The sequence below is a fragment of the Dicentrarchus labrax genome, unplaced genomic scaffold (assembly GCF_905237075.1).
Source record: "Dicentrarchus labrax unplaced genomic scaffold, dlabrax2021, whole genome shotgun sequence".
NCBI classification, from domain to species: domain Eukaryota; kingdom Metazoa; phylum Chordata; class Actinopteri; family Moronidae; genus Dicentrarchus; species Dicentrarchus labrax.
The window spans coordinates 17,846,843-17,870,510 of NW_026136719.1; the positions used below are offsets into that span (position 1 = coordinate 17,846,843).

The 23,668-nt window shown below is 40.8% G+C and overlaps 2 protein-coding genes across 5 annotated transcripts in view; one reads left to right on the forward strand and one right to left on the reverse strand.

Annotated features, from left to right (window-relative positions):
• Positions 1-141: 141 nt before the first annotated feature.
• On the forward strand, positions 142-3,296 carry marveld3 (MARVEL domain containing 3). 3 transcript variants are annotated; one of them, XM_051379704.1, is made up of 4 exons: positions 142-537; positions 983-1,284; positions 1,450-1,547; positions 2,432-3,296. In XM_051379704.1, the coding sequence occupies exons 2-4, from the start codon at positions 1,043-1,045 to the stop codon at positions 3,040-3,042; spliced, it is 951 nt and encodes a 316-aa protein (XP_051235664.1). In that variant the 5' UTR covers positions 142-537; positions 983-1,042; the 3' UTR covers positions 3,043-3,296. The 3 variants fall into 3 exon arrangements, with proteins under 3 accessions (XP_051235664.1, XP_051235665.1, XP_051235663.1); XM_051379705.1 differs by having other exon boundaries at positions 143-601; XM_051379703.1 differs by lacking the exon at positions 142-537 and having other exon boundaries at positions 609-1,284.
• Positions 3,297-3,983: 687 nt separating this feature from the next.
• The window catches only part of phlpp2 (PH domain and leucine rich repeat protein phosphatase 2), a 37,569-nt gene continuing 17,884 nt past the window's right edge, over positions 3,984-23,668 (reverse strand). For both annotated transcript variants that reach the window (XM_051379702.1, XM_051379700.1), the window contains exons 6-19: positions 20,643-20,797; positions 18,893-19,039; positions 17,847-18,077; positions 16,334-16,536; positions 16,115-16,175; positions 15,134-15,229; positions 14,323-14,478; positions 12,285-12,485; positions 11,854-12,016; positions 11,632-11,762; positions 11,286-11,399; positions 10,586-10,780; positions 10,229-10,460; positions 3,984-10,072 (exon numbers count right to left, since the gene is read on the reverse strand). In XM_051379702.1, coding sequence (XP_051235662.1) covers positions 8,789-10,072; positions 10,229-10,460; positions 10,586-10,780; positions 11,286-11,399; positions 11,632-11,762; positions 11,854-12,016; positions 12,285-12,485; positions 14,323-14,478; positions 15,134-15,229; positions 16,115-16,175; positions 16,334-16,536; positions 17,847-18,077; positions 18,893-19,039; positions 20,643-20,797 — 3,369 coding nt within the window. In that variant the 3' untranslated portion in view covers positions 3,984-8,788. The remainder of the gene's footprint in view (positions 10,073-10,228; positions 10,461-10,585; positions 10,781-11,285; positions 11,400-11,631; positions 11,763-11,853; positions 12,017-12,284; positions 12,486-14,322; positions 14,479-15,133; positions 15,230-16,114; positions 16,176-16,333; positions 16,537-17,846; positions 18,078-18,892; positions 19,040-20,642; positions 20,798-23,668) is intronic.

A 23,668-nucleotide genomic window follows, 5' to 3' on the forward strand; every position in this document is an offset into this window, starting at 1 on the left:
ACATGCACTGGTCACGCTTTTAAATGACATTTATTTTGAAATTGATCTATGCCTCGGAAAAACTGGAAATAAAGTCGTAGATTTTTGCCACGAGCTTCACTATGGAAGCGTGACCGCGTGCGCTGAGTGCGTTCACGTCCGGGTTGGGGCATGAATCGCAAATTTTTGTTTCTGCAAGTTAAGCACGACTGAAACCAACATTTATTTATGCACTTTCCGGTTTTTATTCGACTCCAGTGAAGCTGCCTGCGTCCTGTAATATTTGGATCAAACAGACCAGTGAATTAAATGTAGTTGTCTGTTATAAACAAAAGGGTATATAATAAAGTACTTACAATGAAAGACAATACAATACTACATATACACAATGTATACACTCAACACACTGTAAGCTACTATAAAATGGAGGAAAAAGCCACAAAAAAAGCACCTTTAGCAGCAGAAATGTCACCGTATTTTACACAGAAACTAGTGGGCGTGGCAAAGCACAGGTGAGTGGCAGGAGAAGGAAATCTCGAACACAGGAAGCTGGGAAAGGTAGGCTGTTGTTTTTTTCTCGGCATACACGAAAACAAGACAACATTGTGTTTACAGTCCAAAGGTAGGAAATAATAATGTTACATGTCTGTATTATTCACAAGCCTAGAAACATTCGCCTATTATTCACAAGCCTTGAAACATAAAAACATGAAATTACGAAACTTCGCATTTACAGGGACGGAAGGAGCGTTGCTATGAAGTGTGGGCCTCTTACAGGAATATGCGTTTGGTTCCTATGTTGAAATAAACAATATATAATAGTTTGCAGACTTTATGTTGTCTTAATGTTTATTTACTTAAATGTCTGCCAGCCCAAAAATAATTACCACCTTTTGCCCTACTAGCCACTTTATGAATGAAGAAACCTCCATATTTGGTCCTTTGCTTCACCCAGCCATTAAACTTCATTTAATAATCCTTCATGCTGCTTTACTGTCCACAGGGGCAGCTACAGGGATACCAGCCAAGCACGTCCATAATCTTCTTCTGCAGGTCGAGGAAAATGCCAGAAAGGGGGAGACACCATGAGAGGAATGACAAGAGCAGGGACAGGGACTATTCACACAATGGCAACCACGCCTCATATGAGAGCAGAGGTCGCAACCAAAACCCAAGAGACGTGGACCAGAGAGGCTCTGCTGGTGACAGGATGGCCAAACAAAACAGACAGAGGGAGATGACAACTGCCTCTCACACAGAGACACCTGCTTACAGAGACCAAGACCATGAAGGACCCTCAAGACTGTAAGGGACTTTTTATACACAAGACCCTGCACTCATTGTCATGTCTTCCACACACATTTCACCATCTGTGGCAGGGTTATGTACTCAGGATTTTATGTGAAATGATATGTTTTGTGGAGTAAGAATGATTTCCATCTCACTGTAAAAATGTTGTTGTTGCCGTAGGTCCAGAGAGACTTCAGTGTATCACTCTGAAGGGGAGTATTATGAGCGACAACACAGACAAGCACACTACAATCTCAGATACATCCTAACAAGTAGAGGTATGTTTATTTATTTAATATAATAATAATAATTTCATTTGTATAGGGACAAGTATGCAGCATAAACAAATGCCACACACCACAGCATTTATAGCCCAAGCTAATTTGCCTTGCCTGTCCCAAATGGGGCTTTAAAATATATAAAATTCAACAAATACACAAGCGAAAGTACAAAACACAAACTCAACAATAAGTATGTACATTAAAAAGGCAGAACTCAGCAAAAAAACAACAGAAAAATACAGGACACAAAGTAATACTTTAAAACAGGACGCACCAGATTATTCATGACTGACACGGTTTAAATTTGAGTTTAAAATGATCCCAGTCAGGATCCAGTTTGAGTTCTGCAGGTAAGGAATTCCACATTTCGATCCCCCGAAGAAGTAAGGGCACCTCACTTTCCATTGGATGCTCAATGTGTTACTGAGCCCCAAACTCTAAAGGGCACCACAGGGTCTCTGAGCACCTGTGGAGCCTGGTTGTGTGGGCACTTATAGACGAGTTTAAGGTTAGGAAATTTAATAAAATGATCAAAACATTATTACCACGATATAATGATTTGTTTTAAGGGCTGAACAGGCAGATGTACTTTTTTCTTTACTGTTCATTTGCATTTGGAGCTGCAACTGCTGATTAATCTTTCACAATCAATTACTCTGCTGATAATTTTTTCTATATAAAATGTCAGATAACAATGAAAAAAGGTCTTGGGGTACTTGTTAAAATGTCTTGTTTTATCCGGTCTAAAACACAAAGATATTCCACGTATTACGATATATGACGAAGAAAAGCGGCAGATCCACTCACCAGAGAAGCTTTGATCAATATTTGGCATTTGCTGTACATTCTTGTCAGTGTTGTGTTTATCCTGTCTCTCCCAGGTCTCTGCCAGCTTATGGAGCTGTTTGTGAATCTTCTTATCGTCATCTGTGCTGGAGTACCATACAGCAACAACGGGGGTTACCGCGACCTGGCCAGCCTCGGTGGACTCTACTATTATCACTTTGGTGGAGCCAATGCCTTCACTGGAGCCGATGCAGATAGGGTGAAGGAGCTGGACCAGCTGTTCCATCAACTTAAGCAACCTCCATATGTCTTCACCATGGCCTGTGGTGGGGTTTTAATGATATATGCCTGTGCCATGCTCGCCCTGGGGATTTTCCGAGTCCCTTACCGCTGGCCCCCTGTGCTACTGGGGGAAGCTCTGCTGAACCTCCTGATCGGCCTGGGCTACATCCCTGCTCTGGCCTTCTACTTTATTAAGCTCCAGGGAACCTACAACGATCCCATCTGTAAGGAGAGGGAGCAGATGTACAAGAGCAAAGGGCACAAGGGTTTTGAGTGCCAGTTCCACGGCGCAGATATCGCAGGAGGTCTCTTCGGGGTGCTGGGAGTGTTTGTTTTCATCTTTGGTGCAGTGTTAGCTGTCAGAGCTTTCAGGTCAGTGCGGGAGCTAAAGACACAAAGGACAAACGAGGACAATAATTTCTAAGCTAGCTTTTCTATTTCACATATTTGAACAAAGGTGGGATTGAGTAGAAATCCCCGTGACAAGAAAACATGGATGTTTTTCTTATCATATTAGGTATATTGTCTGTAAACCGTTGAATCGGCTTTTTTATGCACTTTTTATGCAGTTTTTTAAAATACTTTTGTATTTCTTACACTTACACTACCTGTTTACAGTGTCTGTTACATTTTTAAAATAAATATGTAGTTATAATAAACAAATCTAACGGTGGAGAATGAGCTCGTCTGTTATGTTTCACAGGTACAGACCCGAGGGTTTTCACTGATCTTTTTTAAGCTAAAATACTTTGTGTTCCAGACCGAAACTATTGTGCATACCTTAGATCTCAGTCTGTTGATAATTAATCCTGGCAGTTGGCTCTTGATACAGAGGGTTGAATGTTATCCTATGACTTGGAAGTTTTTATTTTATATTGTTTACTGATAAAAGCCAAAAGCATCCCCAGTATTTCAAAGGAATAAATTATATGATGGCTCCTCCATTGAGTTACAGTATCTTTCCATTTTCTTTTAAGACTCTGCTTAACAGAGACCAGGAGTTTTGTCCCATTTAAACATATTTTCCTCATAATTTGTCAACCATTATACTAGAGTTCAGGATGTCATTCTGAGCTTCACCAATAGATGGCAGATCAACTGTGTTTAGGAATTTACTCATTACTTCAACACATGGATCTTGATTGCACATATTTCCACAGTAGCTATTGTCCATTTCTTCTGATTCATATTCTTAATCTCAGTACTGCTTCTGTAAATTTAGGCTGATTGAGGAGGAGAACATGTCTATGGAAACCAAGGTAAATCTATAAATAACCTCCTGGTACATTATAGCTTATTATTATAGCTTTAAAATGAAGGACAAAATAAATTGTAGACATTATATCTCATACTGACCCAAAAAAGTCATTTTGATGATATTTATTGGCATGAAATCATCATAAAAGTGGTGAGCAAAACGGACACTGGACAAAAAAATTCACAGTAAAAAGTTTTATTGCTACTTGGCTTAAAGTTAATTTAAAAACAGCTTTTCTGCTCAAAACTAATAATAGCAGCATTTCAAATAAAGTAACGACCATCTTCCACTCTTAAAGTTCAAGGGAGTATAATTTTGTCTGTTACACAGCAAAAGTGCTCAGTTAGTCCTGTTCCTAAATAATACATCTTTTAATTATTAAACAGACAAAATTTTAGCAGTAATCTGCATGCTAGAATAAAAACCTAAAAATATTAGATATGCTCCGTTTTGTACAAATAAATCACATTTTGTATGTACTCTATGCTTTTATGTCGATTTATATTTAGGGCATGCTTTCAACATTAAATACAGTTATAATTAGTACCTTCAAATAAAGTACAATAATGAGTGACAGTTTTCTGTAGAATCCCAATCACTTCAAATTCTATTAGTGGAGAGGGAAATATAAATTTGCATGAAACAAAATGAAGTACAAAAATAAACATCGGCTTCTTGGCATCGAGAAAAAAATATTCAAGCATTTCTAGAAAATAATGTACAGAAAGGAACCGTGAGATTAAACAATGGCTACTTTGGTCACATGTTAAACAACTGGAGCATCTTCCATATCGGTTTCATTCACCATATTCACACACAGTCAATCTGTTATTCACACAGGCATGCATACACTTACTGTACGTGTGCACTTAAGCTTCATTTGACATACACACACAGACAGACATTTCACAAGAGAGTTGTACAGGGAGCTTGTTAAGCTGTGCAGAGAGGAAATGATCCCTTACAGCTAATAAATGAGTCAGCAATTTAAAAAAAAACACTGACAATGTAGCCTACTCCAATGCCTCTATTTTGGTGCACAAAGGGGATTATGAGCATTATACTACTGGACCCCCTCCACTAAAGAATTAAAGGGAATATTTTAAGCCAATGCACTGTACCCTGTGCTCCCTCTTCCTGTATCTGCGCATACAGTCGGCATATGTACATGCACACTGATTAGTCTACTGATGGATCATTATTCAAATATACTTCATGTTGGAAATGTATATTGGACAGGAGACAGTGGGTGAATATACTGTATGGCGCCATCCAAGAGACAGACTGAATGAATGTACAATGAGTGTACAACCGTATGCAAAGACTATCCAAGGTGGTTTTGAAGAGCACTAAATGTAGCAGTGCAATGCAGTCCCAGCCTGAACTGGGACCAATCTAATAAAACTACACTGCAAATGAGCCAAAGGGAAGGGACACACTCAGAAACTAATAAAAAGAGCAATGCAACTTACACACACAATCCCAGTTACATACATTATACATACATACTTCAGTCAATATTCATTTTCAGACATATTGAGAAATAGGATTCTTGTAGTTTTAGGTGAAAATGAAGCTCTGATAAACATGTATATATATATACAGTTTACACTTTGCATATTTGTATGAGCGAATTCCCAACATCTGTTGCGAACACCACCGTTTTGTATTAAACCCTAAGGAAAGTTCAGTTTCTACTCTCTTGTTTCAGGTGTGTTCCAGTATTATTTAACAACAATCATAATCTGTCTTATAGCTCCTCTAGCTCCTCCTGTGGTGGGTACACCTGCAGTGCCCATCCCTGTTTCACTGCCATCAGTCCAGACGCCTTGTGTGGGTTCTGATAGTGGGGGTCTGGCCACAGTCAGAACCACAGAGAGTCCTGGGTGTTTGGCATCTCAGACACTGCACAGTCTGATCAATAAAGTGACTGGACACAGACGCTTTGCCTCGCCATAAAATATGGTTTCCTATTCTTAATTTAAAAGAAAAGAAAAATCCAAAACTTGAAATCGGTGTCTGAATTCTGAATAAACATAATCATGTGGATCATAGTAATTATTCTCTTATATAATTGTTTTCATTACATGTCATTATTATGGAGAGAGTTCAAAAACATTTTCAGTTTTGCCATATGTTTAGTCACTTAGCGCCATGTTTCAACCAAATATCAATACCAGATATGAATAATGCAAAATATGCACAACAACTGTATTTCCTCAATTTCTGCCAGAAGGGGGCCCAATCATTTATATTTATATAAAGTATGAGATAATGTAAGAGTAATTGAGAACATATATTATGCTGTTTGTGGTTCTGATGTTGGTCAGTCAAGAAATTCTGTAAAATCCAGATGTAATTCAAAGCGAACAAAAAATCTTTAATAAAATAAGAAATGTTCGTCATATTAAAAAACGTCAAAAAGTGACTGTTGTGAATTATCATTATGTCACTTTACATTATTATCATTTCTGTTGGCTATGTATTCTTAGACAAGAGGTGATATGTTGGGCTGAGGGAAGCCACAATAATCCCAGCACACTATGTTGATCAATATCTCATATATTAAACTCAAATATACATAACTCTGAATATCACTATTTCCTATGTACAAAGTGCTTTTAACAGTGTTAATTTCTTTCAAGAGACAAAAATTTGGAAATAACGAGAAAAGGTTCAGACTCACACATCAATTAAGGCTTCATCACTGACATATCACTCATTCCTGTGGAGCAAAGAAAGGATGAATGGGGCTGCTTTAACCAACCCCAGAGCTGAAGACCTCAGTCACAAACAGAACATAAGTGGGATGAAACAATGGGCTTCTCTTTCCAAAAATACTGAGTAGTGTTATTTTTAAGGCTAATAGGGAACACTGAAAGGTCCAGCTATGCAACAGCTGTGGAATGCCAGAACTGCACCACTACCAACTTGGGAGTGGCAACCAAAAATATACATCTAATGTAGTAATCACTGACATAAGCAATTACCCAACTTTGGCCCTCTTATAACCACAGCAGCCCCAGCAGAGCTGCTTTCTCTTTTGGCACTAGGTTCAGGAATGGACAAACTGAGGTTTCCAAAGCTGCATAATATTTACCTGATAATTCAAATAATAATGTAGTTTTTGACAACTTACTTTCAGCTGAGATAAATATGATTAATCCTACAAATATATATATATTTTTAAAAAATGAGAACCGATGATACCAACTGCTGAAGCACTGTATGTCTGTATAACTCTGAACCTGGGTTCTTATGCAGTACCTTATACTGCTGCTGCACTGATAATATATTTTATATTAACTGTGTGAGCTGAATTCTACAGAAGCATTGCACACTGATCAGGAGATAGTATATGCAATATGCCCTAGTGTAAAAGAGAACTATATTAAATTATAGCAAAACATAATTTGTTTCTATCTCCCAGATTTCTGCGTATAGATGTATTTCTTCCATAAACTCCTGTACGCAGACCAGATCTTAAAGAATACAAGAAAATATGGGGGTTTCGGTTTTGTTTATAATGGGCCAAAATAACACACTCCGAAAATCTTCTGGATGTGTGGGCAGTGCATTAGAGAGCTTAGATGAAAAAATATTTGCTAAGATGTAAAAATATCAGTAAGTGTATCTGCCTGCAGGGACATGGATGGGTGTTTACAAATTTAAAAGGGTAGCAGCCTCCAAAGTTTGGACAAAATGTACAATCTTAGTACCAGTGCCAGTACATACAACACTGCATCTATCCTTCATCTCTTGTAATAATACACTTTTGTGCCTTGATTGGTTTGTTTAAATGACAATGTGATAAAATTATATTAAATGATTCAAACATCCTGGGGTCTCAAGTCCATCATCCAGTGACCATAAAACTGAATACATTTAAATTAAACTTTTATTTTCCTAAGTTGTTTTTGAGGAGATCATTTAATCATACACTGTCGCAGATTATACTGTGTTCAGTTCTACCACACATCCGCTTGGTACAGTTGAATGACAGCTATTCAAAATGCATTGCTCTAAATGACAACGCTTTTCAATCTTAAGCTGAAGCACAGCACGACAGTTGGCTGCTAGTTGTGAGTGTGTACTATACTGTATAGAATTAATTTATCCTATATAGAGGATTCTATACATACTGAGTGAGAATGTTAAAAATAAAACCCAAACATGTTTCTGGAGATGTAAATGCAGTTATACTGTCTCCACATCTTCTAGTCTTATGTGCCTTACAAGCATTTATACTGTCTGATTTCCTTTGTAAGCCACAGGAAGAGTAGGAGAGCAGAAGCTGTGCCAGTGCTGGTCTCATGGAGACACTGTCCCTCCTCCAAATTTAACTAACAAGCTCACATCCCTAGACATAGCCTGGATATGGGGGAGCTCTAGGCTGAGTTGTCTGCAGTAGGCACTTTTTCAAGTTTCAGTCAGAGGGCTTCTCTCCAGGACCTGAGAGACCACAGAGCCCCTGGAGAGGAGATTTGACCTCACTGAACACAATCCCATACACACTTTTTACATTGCTTGCTTTCCAAGTAAAGGGAAATGTTGCTGACATGTTTAAACACATGAGGTATCCAATTTCAAGTCAGGCTTGTGTTGGTCTATCATAGCCAACCATAATTTTCACAACGTTATGTTATGAACTGGGATCTTGGCTCGCCCATATTTTCTTGGATACCCAGGCCATGCGCACAAACCCCTTTTTAGCTCACATTTATGGCGCAGCATCACTTAGTGACTATCAATGTCCCACAGGTTTGTCTTGTCCTCACAAAAGATCTGAATGGCAACTTGAGTCGGAATATTCCACATGTATGAGAAAAATCTCCTCTTCTTCTCTGGAATGGCACAATCACAGAATTGCAGCCACATGGCGCTGTGCTGTGTCCCCCCCCCCCTCTCCCCTCTAGAGGGCGGTATCGTAGACTTCCTGCTGTAGGATGGGAATTGGGCCTGGACCTGGGACCAGGTTGGAGGCAAATGCAGGGGGATGTGGATGATCCCACACGGGTTCTTTTAAGGAAGGGGGTATGGATGTCAAAGAGGGGCCTGAGACTAGAGTGTTCTGGCCTCTTAGCTGCTCCCTGACTTCCTGCTCCAGACTAGGAGGCACAATGAGCTGGTCCTCGGGGTCCTGCTGTGCTGGGGCAGTGAAGTAGCCAGACTTCTTCTTAGGAGCCTCCAAGGCCACCTCAATGAGATTATGACTGTCCTCAGGGGCAACCACAGAGCCATTGGACAGCTTCTTCCCAAACAGGCTGCATGTGGAGGGAGACTTCTTGAGGTCGGTAATCTCTCTCCCACATACAGCAAGCAGGCAGCCGTTTGTAGCAGAAACCACCACACTGTTCTGTCTGCGCATTTTGCCATTGGGATAGTCAGAGCCTCGCTTTTCAAGGTCTAAGTCTTTGTGGCTCTCAGGGGCCCCTGATCGGAGTTGGAAAGCACAGCAGTGAATGTCTACCTCCACTTCTAACTTGCTGCCGTTGGAGATAACGCCCTCAAGCGGAGCTTCGTCATCACTGTCCAAGCCGTTGTCAGACTGGTTACTTGAGAATGTAGCACTGGAGGGCTGCCGCTGGAACAGGCCTGGGTGGGCTCCTGCCACAGCTGAGGGCACCATGATCCCACACAGTGTGGTAGCAGGGTGTAGGCTACAGCGTCTCTCTGGGCGGGATGCAGGGCCAGAAGATGGGTGCTCGTCAGAAGCGGTGGACCCCGCCTCACTGCCAACCTCTGAGGCTGATGTCTCACTGTTGAACTCAGAGACAATACCACTGCTGGATGAAAGGGTGGCTGGGTCAGTAGGGCCTGGGGTCACAGACACGTGAACAGGGGCGGGAGGGGGACCCCGTGGTTCAGTGGTGGTGACCTGTGGCTCACAGGTACAGCTGTCCTCACTAATATGCAGAGACACCACCACAGCCTCGATGTTGTCCTTGCAACCGTAACTCTGTGCGAGTGAACACAGCTTCTTGGCAGCAGCGCGAGGATCCTGCACGGCCTGCACAGTGAACACAGCCTCCTGGTAGGAGACCCGTTCAAACAGCGCTCGATTCCCCAGGATCAAGAACTCATCCTGGGAACAGAGAGGCTCAGTGTGCACCCACGGCTTTGGAAGCACCCAGGGGGACAGATAAGAGCAGCCCAGTAGGCGAGAGCAGCATGTCACTCCACTCACTTTGTTATCCTACAAAACAGAAGTGCCATTAGAATTGTAGATGAGTGTATAGCTTCATAATACACCTCTGAACATGAAACTGCACGTTAACACTAAATCAAAAGTTCTACCTAATGGCTCTACTGTTAAAACAGGAACCCGTCATACATGAAAGCTGTGAATTACCTCGGTAATAATGGCTTTACTGAGTTTTACTCTCTCCATCTCCTCAGTACAGTTCTCCAAGCTGTAGACCTTAGATAAAGGTACAGGTCGGCCGTCCCGGCACAACACTGCCTGGCAGGTGCCCACATTGGCCACAGTGAGGTTGAAGTAGCCTCCTGGATCTGAAGGCTCATGGTGAATATAGCACAGCAAGGCAGAAGCACCCAGTTTTTGGCCAGCCATACCTAGTTTCCTGTCCCATACATAAACAAAGCTGCTGACAAACTCTTAAAATCACTGGTTGCAGCCTATCAAATGCAGTAAGAGTGCAAAAATAAATGTAATGATAAAGACTAACATTTAAATGATCTGTCTTACCTGTGTGAGGTGAGGAAAGTGTTGCACATATACACATTGTCAACACTGGAGTGCTGCAGCTCCTCGCACAGTACATCCCCCATGGTGCACTGCAGCAGCCGAGGCACTTCCTCGTTGCGGTCTCCGTCAAAGATACCATAACATGCTTCCATACCGTCTCCAAAGCGGTCTACAGCCAGCACAGACACACACAACCTGTCCCCAACAGTTGATCGGCATTAATAAACAGATGACTCAGCACCTTCCATACAGAGGATCATACATACATGTGAAACTGCAGGTCCAGGTCAAGGGAAACAGCAAGGAGTGAAAGCTGATAAAAGACACTGCTGTGTGGTGGCCATGACCCTGAAGGAGCAGCCAGGCACACCGAGGCTTTCTACAGTGATGGACTTAACATTGTTACAGGCATTAAATCTAATAGAATTATTAGGCTCTACTGCACTACTCTTAAAACAGGTCCATCGACGGACCTGATGCCAGTGTTAGGTGCCTGCCAATAATTCAAATATTGACTCAGTGGTAGACACCTGCTCTGGCTCATATAGCAACATCCAAACTGACAGATATACAAAAGACACCACAAGGTAAAGCTAAATCATATAGACTATGGACACAGACTATAGACATCCTATAGAAAAATCAAGCTATTTATTTTCATAAACAAAGAAAACACACAGAAACATAAATCAGTACTCACTTGTTCCTTTGGCCGCTCATTTCAGAGTAACCATGGTTCCATGGAGTGGAGGCACTCAGGGAGTCTCCTGCTGTCGTGGTGGATTTCTGGTCTAATTTCAGGGTTGTAATGTGACTAAAAAAGGAAAAGAAATATTGACGGAGATATACATACATGCACCATTTCCTGCCACCACTAGTCACACAGCTTAATTATACTCTTACATGTTTTACATATAAGAATGATGCCATACCCCTCCAGTATGTGCCCAGACAACTATAGAATGTAAAGCCAAGGTGTTGGGGCTTATATTTTACTTTTGACTTACATTCAACTATTTTAAACCAGGTCTGAGTTTGTGAATCACCTAAAGAGGTTGAGGGTTTTGTGTTCCAGCATCAAGCTGCTGTTGCCTGTCAGGTCAAGCTCTTGCAGAGTGGCAGGCAGCGAGTCGGGCAGCTGGATTTCAGTCAGCTCATTACAGCTCAGATCTACAAGCTACAAGGGTACAAAACACGCATGAGATGACAAAGGCTGAACATAGTCATACACACACTGGACAGGAAAATAAAACCAGAACAAGTCTGACCTTGATCTCAGGCAGGTTGAGAATCTCTGGGAAGACAGTAATGTGGTTGGAGTGTGCTATGAGGGTGTGCAGTCTCTTACAGCTGGACACAGTGGAGGGGATAGTCTTTAGCTTGTTGCCACTTAGATTCAGCTCCTCCAGCTGTTCCAGCTTACTCAGCTTACTAAAAACACACAAGTAGAATACATTACAAATATTATTAACTTGTAAGGCATAACCAGCCTCTTAGATAATGGTTATTGATAATAGTAATAAAGTAATTGTCATGCATTAAGTTAATGAAGGGCATTACATGTTAACAAAACAGAAAATGGGCCACCCAAATAAAATTAACAGGAAAAAACAAAATTGAATGAGTTAAAATGACAGGGGCACGCTATAAAAGCAGGGTTTATAATGCACTGACTGAGATGAAAGTGGAGGTAACACACCTGGCAGGGAAGGAGAGCAATTGATTGTAGGCGATGTGAAGGACCCGCAGGTTCTGGTGTCCAACCAACAGAGCACCACAGTTCTCATTCAGGTTGTTCCCCGTCAAGTAGAGCTCCTGGAGTGTGCTGAGGCTCTCCTCTGATTGGCTGCTGGGGGGAATACTTTCCAGGGCATTGGCTGACACATTTAAGTATTTTAGGCTGTGAGGGATGACAAATAAAAACAAGACATGCATTAGTTTGTATACAGGTATCCGACCAGCCCATTATGTCACAGCCAGGATTGCATCCAGGGAGCGTATACACCCAACCCTGAATCATTTACAGTGGGTTTGGAGAAGTTAATGCTACAAATTTGAAGTCTGAATTTTTATGGAAGAGTTGCATGAGCAGAGGCATCATTGTAATGGGTGTTATTTATGTCCAAAATACTGAACAGAGTTTATTGGACTGGTTATAGGAAGTATACATGTTTTCCAATACAAAAAATTATTTCCCATTTCACCTTGTCTGTTGTACATATTAGGAGGCCCTTCCCCACCCCACAACTATGACCTGCCCAATGCAGACTGTATACAAACATATTGTGGGTCAGAAATTAAATTTAAGCCAAAATGGAGAACATCTGGTAGATTCAATTACAGAAACCGGCAGCTCTAGAAAGATTACAGTATTGGAGATGTGACACTAAAAGGTCCAAATTATTCCAGTCCCCCTTTTCTTGTTTTTTGTAGTTGTTAATGCTGGGGACTTCACATTTTACCACAATATCATATACTTTTACTGAAAGTGAATCATAAATGCAGGTACAATTTGGTTTAGGATAAAGTTTACAAAGTTATGATCATTTTGTCTTTGTGATTACATTTTGTTTAAAATACAGGATTATGACTGAGAGCAGGCAACATGGGTTAATTTAAATATTTATTGGAGAGCCTAAGTTAACTACAAATTCCAATTAACATTAAAAAATTTCCATTTAAGATAATATTCTGTAGCAACACGATTCCATACATATTCACAACTACAGTATTGGCCGTATTATAACAATGTAATTTGCGAGAACCTATGTGCAGAATATAGGAAATACAGTTTAGGGATACATGTTTAAGGTTGATTGTTTTTAGGCTTAGAGGGGCTTTAGGGGCTTCTTTAGGGTATTTTCCTCATCTCAATTCATATTCTCATTACTTCTAACACAGACTATTAATGTATCCCTGCAAGCATTGATTTACATACTGTTGCACAGAGAGGAGGGTACAGTAATTTGAGGCCCAATGGTTCTTATGTAATTGGTGTTATTAAGTCATTGTCTGTGTGTGTGTGTGTGTGTGTGTGTGTGTGTGTGTGTGTGTGTGTGTGTGTGTGTGTCACATACTGAACAGTAATAAAACCTATCCTTCTAACTGATGAGAGAACCTTGTCAACAGTCAGACATTATTAAAGTGCAATGATTTCTCTGCAGGTCATAAACATTACAAGACAGTTTCCATCTCATTAGTCTTTATTAGCTTTTTGGAAATCCGTGTCTACACAAATGTAAAAGTGTTCGCTATCAACCTAGTTTCTATAGTTATACATTGTTTCCATCAGTCCTGAGTGTAACATTTCCATTGTTAGCTGTGCAGCTCTTAGAGAACATATCAGGAAATTGATCATGCACAAAGCAGTCACTGCCATTAGGTCTCAGCATTAGAGACAGTAAAGTACATTAGAGCATTTGAACAGCTAATGGGTGTTAAGTGATTTACCACACAGGAAACAGGAGGGCAAATGAAGCTCCAGTTACAGTCTGGAATGATCCATTGATCTTGACCACAGTCCCTACATATAATCTATACTTCATCCACAAAACACTGAGCTGTGATACAATAACTGTCAATTGCAACAAAACAAGGAACACACTGCAGGTTTCAAAGCAGAGGAACTAGCTCCTAAAGGATAAAGTAAGTAAGAAAGTAATAACATAATAGTTTTGAGGACAGAATGGAAAAGGAAATAGACAGATCTATAGAGAAAAGGGTGTTGACTGACTCACTTTAAGGCCTTGTAAAACAGACTCTCAGGGAGCTCGGCTAGCTTGTTGTGCTGGAGGTCTAGGGCTTCCAGAGGGATGTGGTCAAGTAGGTCAGGCACTCTCTGCAAACGGTTGTTCCCCGCCAGCAGCTTTCTCAAACTCAAGCTGTTGAGCAGTCTGTTGGAGGCCAGAAGATACATTAGAGAGCTAGATTAAGACAAGAAAAAAAAAGAACAGACCAACGAAAGGGCAAAGAACCAAAGAACATGGTCTCCCCTGTGCAAACTTGACTACTTGTGAAGCTAATCCATCAATGACCTTTTCAGCTTGCCTGCCTGAACAGACCAACACAGCGGCTTTTTATTCTCTCCTGAAACCGTCACACAAGTCATGAGAGGGTACAGTGGGTAGAGGAATATTATCTCATTTGCAAAAGCTTTTCTGATGTCTCATTCAAATGCAAATGACTGTGTTGAGTGTTCAGGGCTGGCAGGGAATGATGGTAACTATCAGCCGAGCACTATAGGAAGGCCATATTTTACAGTTGCAACAGGAAGACACAGATAGTCTTACAGTCAGTCAGTCTTACACAAAGCAACTGATACCAGCTCTTATTTGTACCTTGTTTTTTCATGATTCTCTTACCATAACAAATTCTTTAAGATGGACAAAAAAAAGTATGACCATGTATATTCTAACACCTGATTCCCTAATTCTGGATGTCTGGGTTTATGGATGGACCCAAGGTTGAATGCATTCAAATTATGCAACTTAAAAGATACAAGGTTCAACAGAAAAGGTTCAGAATTAGTGACAAAATAAGGGCAGTGACCTGGAAGGAAGCTCAGACAGGAGGTTGTGCGTGACGTCCAGCATCTCAATTTTTCTGCAGTCACACACCCAGTCCGGAAGGTACTCCAAAAGGTTCCTGTCTCAACACACACACAGTCACACACATAGAAAGACACACAAGCACAAACACTCAAACTGAGCAGAGTTGGCATTTTGCTTTCAATAGTACAGATGAGTAAACAGTTTAATAAATGATAATAATTTGTATCTGCAGTCAGTACTGGAGGTTACTGATGTTTCTTACACAGGTATTTCAGCTTATTCAACCACTGTCATACTGTAACATTTACTGCACACAATTAGGCCTACAGCCAGCAAGTTATGAACATGCATAAAAAAAATTAAGTAGATTAAAATATGTGCCAAAGGTTTGGGAGGTTCACTATCTTAAAATGTTTTTGTTTTTTTTAATCCTCAAATGTCTTACGGATGCAGCCTGAAAGGCAGATAAATATCCATGCAGGCAAAGTTAATCTAGCATTAAAAAGGGCATTTTAGGGGCTCTCTTTGCATTTGTTTAGCACCTTTGCCTTATACTGTACAAATTAGTTTATGTTTTGAGCTGCCATTGGTCCTTGGGCATTAAAACAAGTAACAGTAAAACAAGCCGAGAGTCTAATTTCTGTGGAATCTGTGCAAACATTTTGTATATATTGCATAAAAAACAGAAGGACATAGAGCAGACTATGCATGACTGAAGAACAAAAGAAAAACAAGTTTGCTACATCATCATCATTTTAATGTTGCTGCCCCCAACCTGGATAGATTCCACAGAATATTTGCTTTAAGGTTGCTGTGTACTGACCCAGCATCTAGAATCATTTTACGTCTCCATTAAGCAATGCACACAACTAGATTAATGAACATAAAGATCAAGATACTATTTTTAGACATCAGAGCCTCTGTTCAAAAATCTGTGAACACAGACCATAGCCACTTCTTATTCCCAGCCAGAACTCACTGTGATAGGTCCATGTGTGTCAGCTGGTTAGGGACTGGATAGATGTTGACTGTTGTAAGGCCTGTGTGCAGATAAAAGCAGCAATCAGCAGATAAACATTTGAACCATTCATGTGTGTGTTTATAGGATGAATGTATCACTGGGGAGAAGGTTCTGAACATACAGACAAGCTGCCAGTGAGGCAATAATAGCAGCTAGTTGACGCTTTGTTTGACTCACGGTTGCTGCTGGCATGAAGCGTGCGCAGTGTGAAACCGCTGAGTGTGAGTGTCCCCAGCTGGTTGCGTTGGCAGTGCAAAGTCTCCAGGTTGCAGACGGAGCTCAGGTCTAGTGAGTCCAAGCAATTGTCCCGTAAGTCCATCTGGGTCACCTGGTTCACTGCCTCTAGACTCTCACTTTTCACACAGCGCAGCCCATTCAATCTGTATTTAACGGGGAGTACAAGAGATTTAATATCACTGCTTATTCCTACTTGAGCAGAGGAGAAAGTCTTGGATGAAGCTTCAAGGTGACATCAAATAAAATGATCAATACAGTGAAGAAGCTACTACAATAATAGTAGTAGTATGGCATTCAGGGTTGTTGTAAAATATTCCAGCAATGGCTATTTTGGTTTACAGTGACAGATCATGCAGTATACTTTAATGAGAAAACCTCACAACTACGTTGGGAAAAAAAAGACAAATGACAAAACATGGGTCCTCAATAAGAGGAATTAAAATGGTAATTTCCGTTCTTTAAAAATCTTGTGAGGAGCATGCAGGAGAAGTAACAAATATTTTAGCACTTTCCTAGGTCAAGCAATGTGAATTTGAGAACGATGGAAATAACACACATGAAACACATTTTAGACATGTTCAACACCCCATGGGCATCCAAGATATTGTGTTTGACCGGGTGACAAACTGGGACCACTATATTGCCTCTCACTTTGCTTCACTGGGGACAATTTCTATTAACTTTTTGTCAGACTCATCTACCCATATTTAACACCTACCTTTTAAAACACAACAAAGAGTAAAGAAATTCTGGGTCCATGACTGTTGTAAAACACAGATTCCAATCCATCCTGTTAATAAACAACAACTCCTCTTTTATGAGAGCGGTCAGTCCGATAATCCCCCACAGATGCACCTTGCCCTTATAAATATAGCCTGCCATTGCCAAACCGCAACTTCAGTCCCAAGGTTGAATTATTACCTGGCTGTGGGTGAAGCAGTGATTTCTGGTTTGGTCCACTGACTAGTAGGAAAAACAATGAGTAGAGCTAACCCATCCCACATTATCCACCACAGAGGCCCCCTTGAGCAACACACTTAGCCCCCAGCTGAGCAGCTGTGGAGCTGCTAAGAGGCCAACAAATATTTTGTTCTAGGCAGCTCCCAGGTGTTGATGTAAGTGTGAAGCAGGGCAATGCACAAAAAAAGGCATTTGTGCTCAGCAAACCTGGCATCTATAAATAAATGTTTAACAAAAGTGAGGCTTAAAGGAGCGGAGAAGAAAGGAAGAATGGCTGAGGTTAATAGTATTTGTGTCAGGATATTTATCTTTCTGTCAATGCCAGAGAAAGAAATGAAAAAATATTTACATTATGTATTCACTGAATGCCTGAGGATGTCCATTTACCTTACATATTACATTTTACATATTGATCCAACAGACTAAGAAGAGAGGGAAGAGACTGAGGAAGTGCAGAGGCTGAGAGCTGTCTATGCCCTGGCTGGCCTCTTACCGGAGGTCGATGTTTTTCAGGTGGCTCATTCTAGCCAGAGCACACAACTCCAGACTCTCCACTCTGTTCCCAGCCATGGCCAGCTTGTCCACTGCACTCAATCTCTCCAGCACAGCAGGGATGTGACAGAAGTTGTTGAAGGAGAGCCCTAGGCTGTTGAGCTGGGACAGGCCACCCAGCTCTTCAGGCAGGGAGCTGAGGTGGTTTCCATCCAAAGACAGTGTCTGCAGGCTACAAGATGGAGAGAACAAAGTCATGTTTTGTTTTCTTTTACTTCAAAGAGTGGTCAAATTATCTGCTTGTGTCCATTTGTAGTTATATAGCCATTGTTTACTGAGCAGCATCCTACATTAAGCAGGTCAACAGAATGAAAACTGCCTGCTTTAGCTTCTTAATCTGATTGCATAACAAAATATTTTAACTTTATGCATTTCACTGACTCCATTAAAACCCCCATCCAGATTTTATGAGAACATTAATTATGTGTGCAGTGGCCTAATAGTTCTCTCCAAAACGTCTGACAAAGGATACAATCATAATACATAACAGAAAACGTCACATTTCAGAAAACAAATGAACAACACAGAAAACATGATATAACAGAACATACATTATTCTTTTTCTTATTTCAGACTGGATATAAACAATATCACTCACAGTGGGAGAAAAGTACAAAATAGTTTCTGCTTTGTTAATTTGTTGTAACTGTTGTTTCTCTAAAATATCTACCAAAAAACTAAAAATATAAAATATTAAGCATAGTCACCTTTTGTGGCATGTTTGTGTGGTTTGTTAACTTACATAGACAGGTTTTGTTGTCTCCTTTCAAGCTGACCTAAATTGCAGTTCGTTGAGGATTTCCCTCTCTGGATGTCTTTGGATGTTACTTCTTGTAGAATTACTTTTTCTTGTGCTGCTAGTAATCCTACAGAACTTTGTGTGTACTGTTTGTTCATACATGTCCTAACTTATGGATTTATGTACTGTGTGTCATGTTTTGTATGTATGTAGTGTATGTACAGTATATGTGTGTCACTGTATCATACCTTTGAAGGTTGCCTATCTGTACAGGGACAGTCTGGAGACTATTACAGGAGAGGCTGAGTTCAGTCAGGGTGAGGATCTCACACACACATTCAGGGAACACACCCAGACGGTTGTGAGACAAGTTCAGGCTCTTCAGCTGAGAAAACCTAAAGAAAAAGAGAACAGAATGGAGTCTACAAAAACATTTCACTTTTGTTTGTTTTGCTGACATTTGTCCTGTTCATTCAATAAATTGATAAATTGTAACAGTGAGTGAACACCAACACAGTCAATCTCCTCACCACTGTCTGACGTCACTTTACAATGATCCAGAGAAAAGGTTCAAAAATGTACATACAGTACAAACACAGTGCTTGTGATACTTTATGCAGTTTAAACTGAGAGGGACATAAGTGAGTTATTGTTTGACGTTGCTTTCGTATGGGTACCAGAAGGTGACAGGTGATGGTGAAATTACAGGAAGATTCAATGAGACACAGAAGCGCCAGCATATTAGCTGACCTGCTACCGTGATCCACATTTTCAGTGCACTGTCACGTCTGCCGAGCTATTTGTTGTGCCTCAGGAGAATGCAGTGGACAAGGCATGTGAATAAAAAGAAGATAAATGGTACAACTAACAGCTGACGCTGAACACAAGTTAGTGGAATCCAGGGTGAACGCTGTGGAAATAATTACTGTAGATTGATTCCCCAAGTTCACTGTGGGAGTTTTGTGCTGTTATTTATGGGGTTTGCACCATGTTATTAAGATGGCTTTGAAAGCAGCTGGAAAAAGTCAGTCAGTGGCTCAGTGGTCAAGAAAAGACAGTGTTCATATCGAAAAAGTATTTGAATCACCCCCACTCGTGCCTTAGTATTACCAGTTTATGATGTTACTAGATTTAGATCTCTACCAACAAATGTGTTGTCACCTCCTGAGGTCTCAGCTGGCTGTTTCAAATAGAAATAGTGTGTGTACAAATTCGTAACACGTGTCCAAGAGCCTGGGCTGTGATGAATGGAGTGGTGCCGTGCGGCTGCACAATCGTATCTTCCAAATTAATCCCACCTTCCTCTTGGTCCCCTGGGTCCTATGATTGGTGGAGGTGGCTGCCATCACTCACAACACTGGTCAGAGTACAGACTATTTCCTTTTGTCCATGTTTGCACTTACAAATTTACAAACAACACAAAGGGAGCACTAGAAATGGAGGGATGCAAGCCAGTAAAGTTTAAATCTTCTTCAAGCAAGCAGCAGAATAGGCCTGCATATAATGTAATGTTTTCAGTAATCACACAGTACACACACACCCAGCCAACTATTAGGTATACCAGACGGGCTGGACGGGTTAGGGATGCATCTACTGATAAATCCACCTCATTTAAATAATCTCAGTTTCCAGTGCAGAATTAGACATGAAGCTAAATTCCTCTCCATGAGAGAGGATCATAAGCTGTATGATGAGCAAGAGACGTAGCACATTACATTCTTACATAAAGGGCATGAAAAAAACAATGTCACAGTATAACACTGAAGCAGCTGGGTTAGGGTTTGGGTATCTGTAAAGTGGGCGATTATACCTGTCGAAGGCTGGCGTGAGTGACAAACTGCAGTCTTACTGTAGCACACTCGAGAGATTATGTTTACATTATTAGTGCGGGAAATGTAACAGTAACATATATAATCAGAATGCAGCCGATATTCTCTGTTCTGCTGAAGCATATTCCAGCAAGGCAGACACTTAACGCCCTAAGGACAGAGTGATTACCTGGGGAGGTTGAGCAGGCCTTCAGGCCCCTGAAGGCTCATGAAGTTGTGTCGCAGGTTGAGGTGGGTGATATCCTGACTGTAAAATAGGTATTCAGGCACCACTTCCAAACTGTAGCAGGACAGGTCCACCAAGCTGACTGTCTGAGACACCACCTGCACACAAACAAACACACACACACACACACACACACACACACACACACACACACACACTGAGTTAAGAAAAGTTCATAGCAAACCCAAAACCAAGACTGTAAACTTCTACTGAGTTGCCTGTTGCTGCAGTTCAGGCACATTGCCCCATTATATTAAGACAAAAAAATCCTTTCCAATCCAAAGAGCATTTCATCAACACAGTCAGGCAGTAACCACCCTAACACCTCATGCCTTGCGGTGAACTCCAACCCCAAATACACCAAACAGCAGGCTCCACTATCTGAAGAGTTTTTAACTTAAGTGAGCAGGGAAATGGACTGTGGAAGCAACTACTGTATATTGACCAGCAAGCTGCCTTGCCAAGACATTACTACAGACAGACTATGTCCCAGTTTCCAGTTCAATGAAGCTCATCTTCCATGGAAACACAGTTGTCATGATTTGAAAGAGTAATAGAGTAACTCCTTACTCAGTCAGTCAGTTACAGTGAGACCTAAGCTAAAATGTGTAAACATACACCAAGTTTCCAGTTTATTAGGTACACCTATCTACAACTAATACAGTCTCATGCAACAGGCCTGCAACAAATCTTACCCGTACAAGGTTATAATGTTTAGTCTGTTGAAACTAAGAGAGGTGTTGATTCAACTGTCATTTTGAAGGCTCTAGTTTCCGGTGCTCTTGAACTGTATTGCGTCAGGTTAGGTCCCAGGGATTAAATGTGAGACACACAATATCCTCACAAGAAGCAAAACTAAGGGCCTGTGTCCACATATCACTTCAAACGCGGGCAGGGCACAGTGGAGAACTGGGATGAAGCACTTTTGTGGTGAGAGAAAAAAAATGTATGTGAGTTTTTGTTTCTATGACAAGAAAATCTATATCAGCAATCAATTTCTAACAATTCGCTATTAGCTTAACAAGCAACAATTGCAAATTGCAAACAAAGCAGATGGAAATATGTATTTTTTTTTACGTTTTACTTGAGTTGTTGTCAACTCTCTTCACTTCACACAGTTCACTGTCTCCACCAAGGCCAGCTGAGCTCTGTTTTATGTGTGTGTAGGAGCTGAGCCCCACCCTTGGCCAATCAGAGGAGAGAGACAGAGAAGCAAGAGCAACCATAAATGACAGCAAAACATGGTGGAGAACCCTCAGCATAGTTTTTCCTTTTTGGTCTTGTCTTTTTTGTCTATGCTTTAATGGTTTCCTGTCTAACATATAAAGCTCTGAGTGTCTCTTCAAATAGACAGACACAGTCAGAACAAGCCTCTCCTCCATTCTCTTGGTTACCAGGGTGACAAGTCCCCCATCCAATATATGATTGGTTGCCTGAAAATGAGAGACAGTGATGACAACAGCACCTTTCTGAAAAGTTCAGAAATGTTCAACTAGAAGTGCTCGAAGCGGTCGCACAAAAAAGGTGAAACACTGGAAAAAGTCGCTGAGCGCAGTGCTTTTTCTCTAGGTGGCTGCATGCTGCTGCATATGCTCTCTCCTCATTGGGAACAATTTAAAAAAGACACTGCCACTCAGACAAAAAAGCTATGTGGACCCAACATGTGTGAGTGTCGAGGAGCGTGCGATTGCATCGAAATGTGTGATTTTGTGCTTGTTTTAGCGAAGTTCAAATCTCACACGGCTGTTACAGTACAGTCACACAGCATCGCCTCACATTTTTCTTGTACAAAATGCAACTGCACAGATCCCCCATCAACTCAGAGACAATTGTTTACAGGCCAGCCATCATCGCAGAGCTCGTCCAGTCCAGTCTGAGGACAGTCTCCTCCATTAACTACAGGGCTGCACACTGTGCAGCAACCCAGAAAATGGGACGGCTGCTCAGCAGAGCATGACATCACGTCACTGCTTTTAGAGATGACAAACACAAAACTGCTCATCTCCCACAAAACTACTCATCTGCCAGCCACTTTCAAAAAGCAACTCCTCTTTAAAAAAAGAGTAATTAAGTGATGTGAGAGTAGGACGATGGACACAGATTGACAGAGAAGAATTAAAGAGGGGTAGAAAGAAAAACAGGCGGCTAAATAAAACCTCACAGCATGAAGTCAGTGATTTTTACTTGCAACTGTGGTCCTTTCAGACCTTGATCAGGAAGTCACTACACCATCCATTCACACATGCAATCAGTTCATTTCCTATAGAGCTGAGAAACAGACACATCCGACATCAGTCTGCTTTTGTTTGGTTAAGAAAGATCACATTTCTGAGCCTTTTATGTGTACTCCGGTATATATTCTATCACTGGTAAAATCATATTGAAAATCCTTAAAAAGATGTTTACAGTTCAGAAACAGACCGGTAATCTGACTGCTTCCACAGTTTCTTCAGGAATATCTAGTTTAGTCAGGTTTCACGATTGACATCTCCAATCCTGTTAGCTGTTAAAATCTCATGACGCTACTGACAGGAACATTAACAAGATGGTACAGTAGTTCAGCCTCTTCTGTGCAGCTTCTGACTTTTTAAACTGAGGAGGGCGTTAGTTCTTTTTTTGGTGAGTTACACAATAAATATTATTCACAATTAATTAACTGCACACACAATTTTAGCTGATGTGTATTAGGGCTACGCTTTTAATGCAGTTTGTACGTTAACGACAAGAAAAAAACAAAAAAGTATATAAAATTGTTATTGGCAAGACATTGTTGATGTCAACTATGTTCCTGTTTACTGTAACTTCACCAAAATTCATAGCCAGTGTCAGCAAAAGAGAAAACATGCAACATTGCATAAACCATAAATACATATATACACAGTAGTCATGAGTCACTTTTCCCTTGGTTTTTGAGATAAACTGTTTTTTTGTAGTGACTGTTATCTGGGAAAAACAACTTTTTCTTTAAA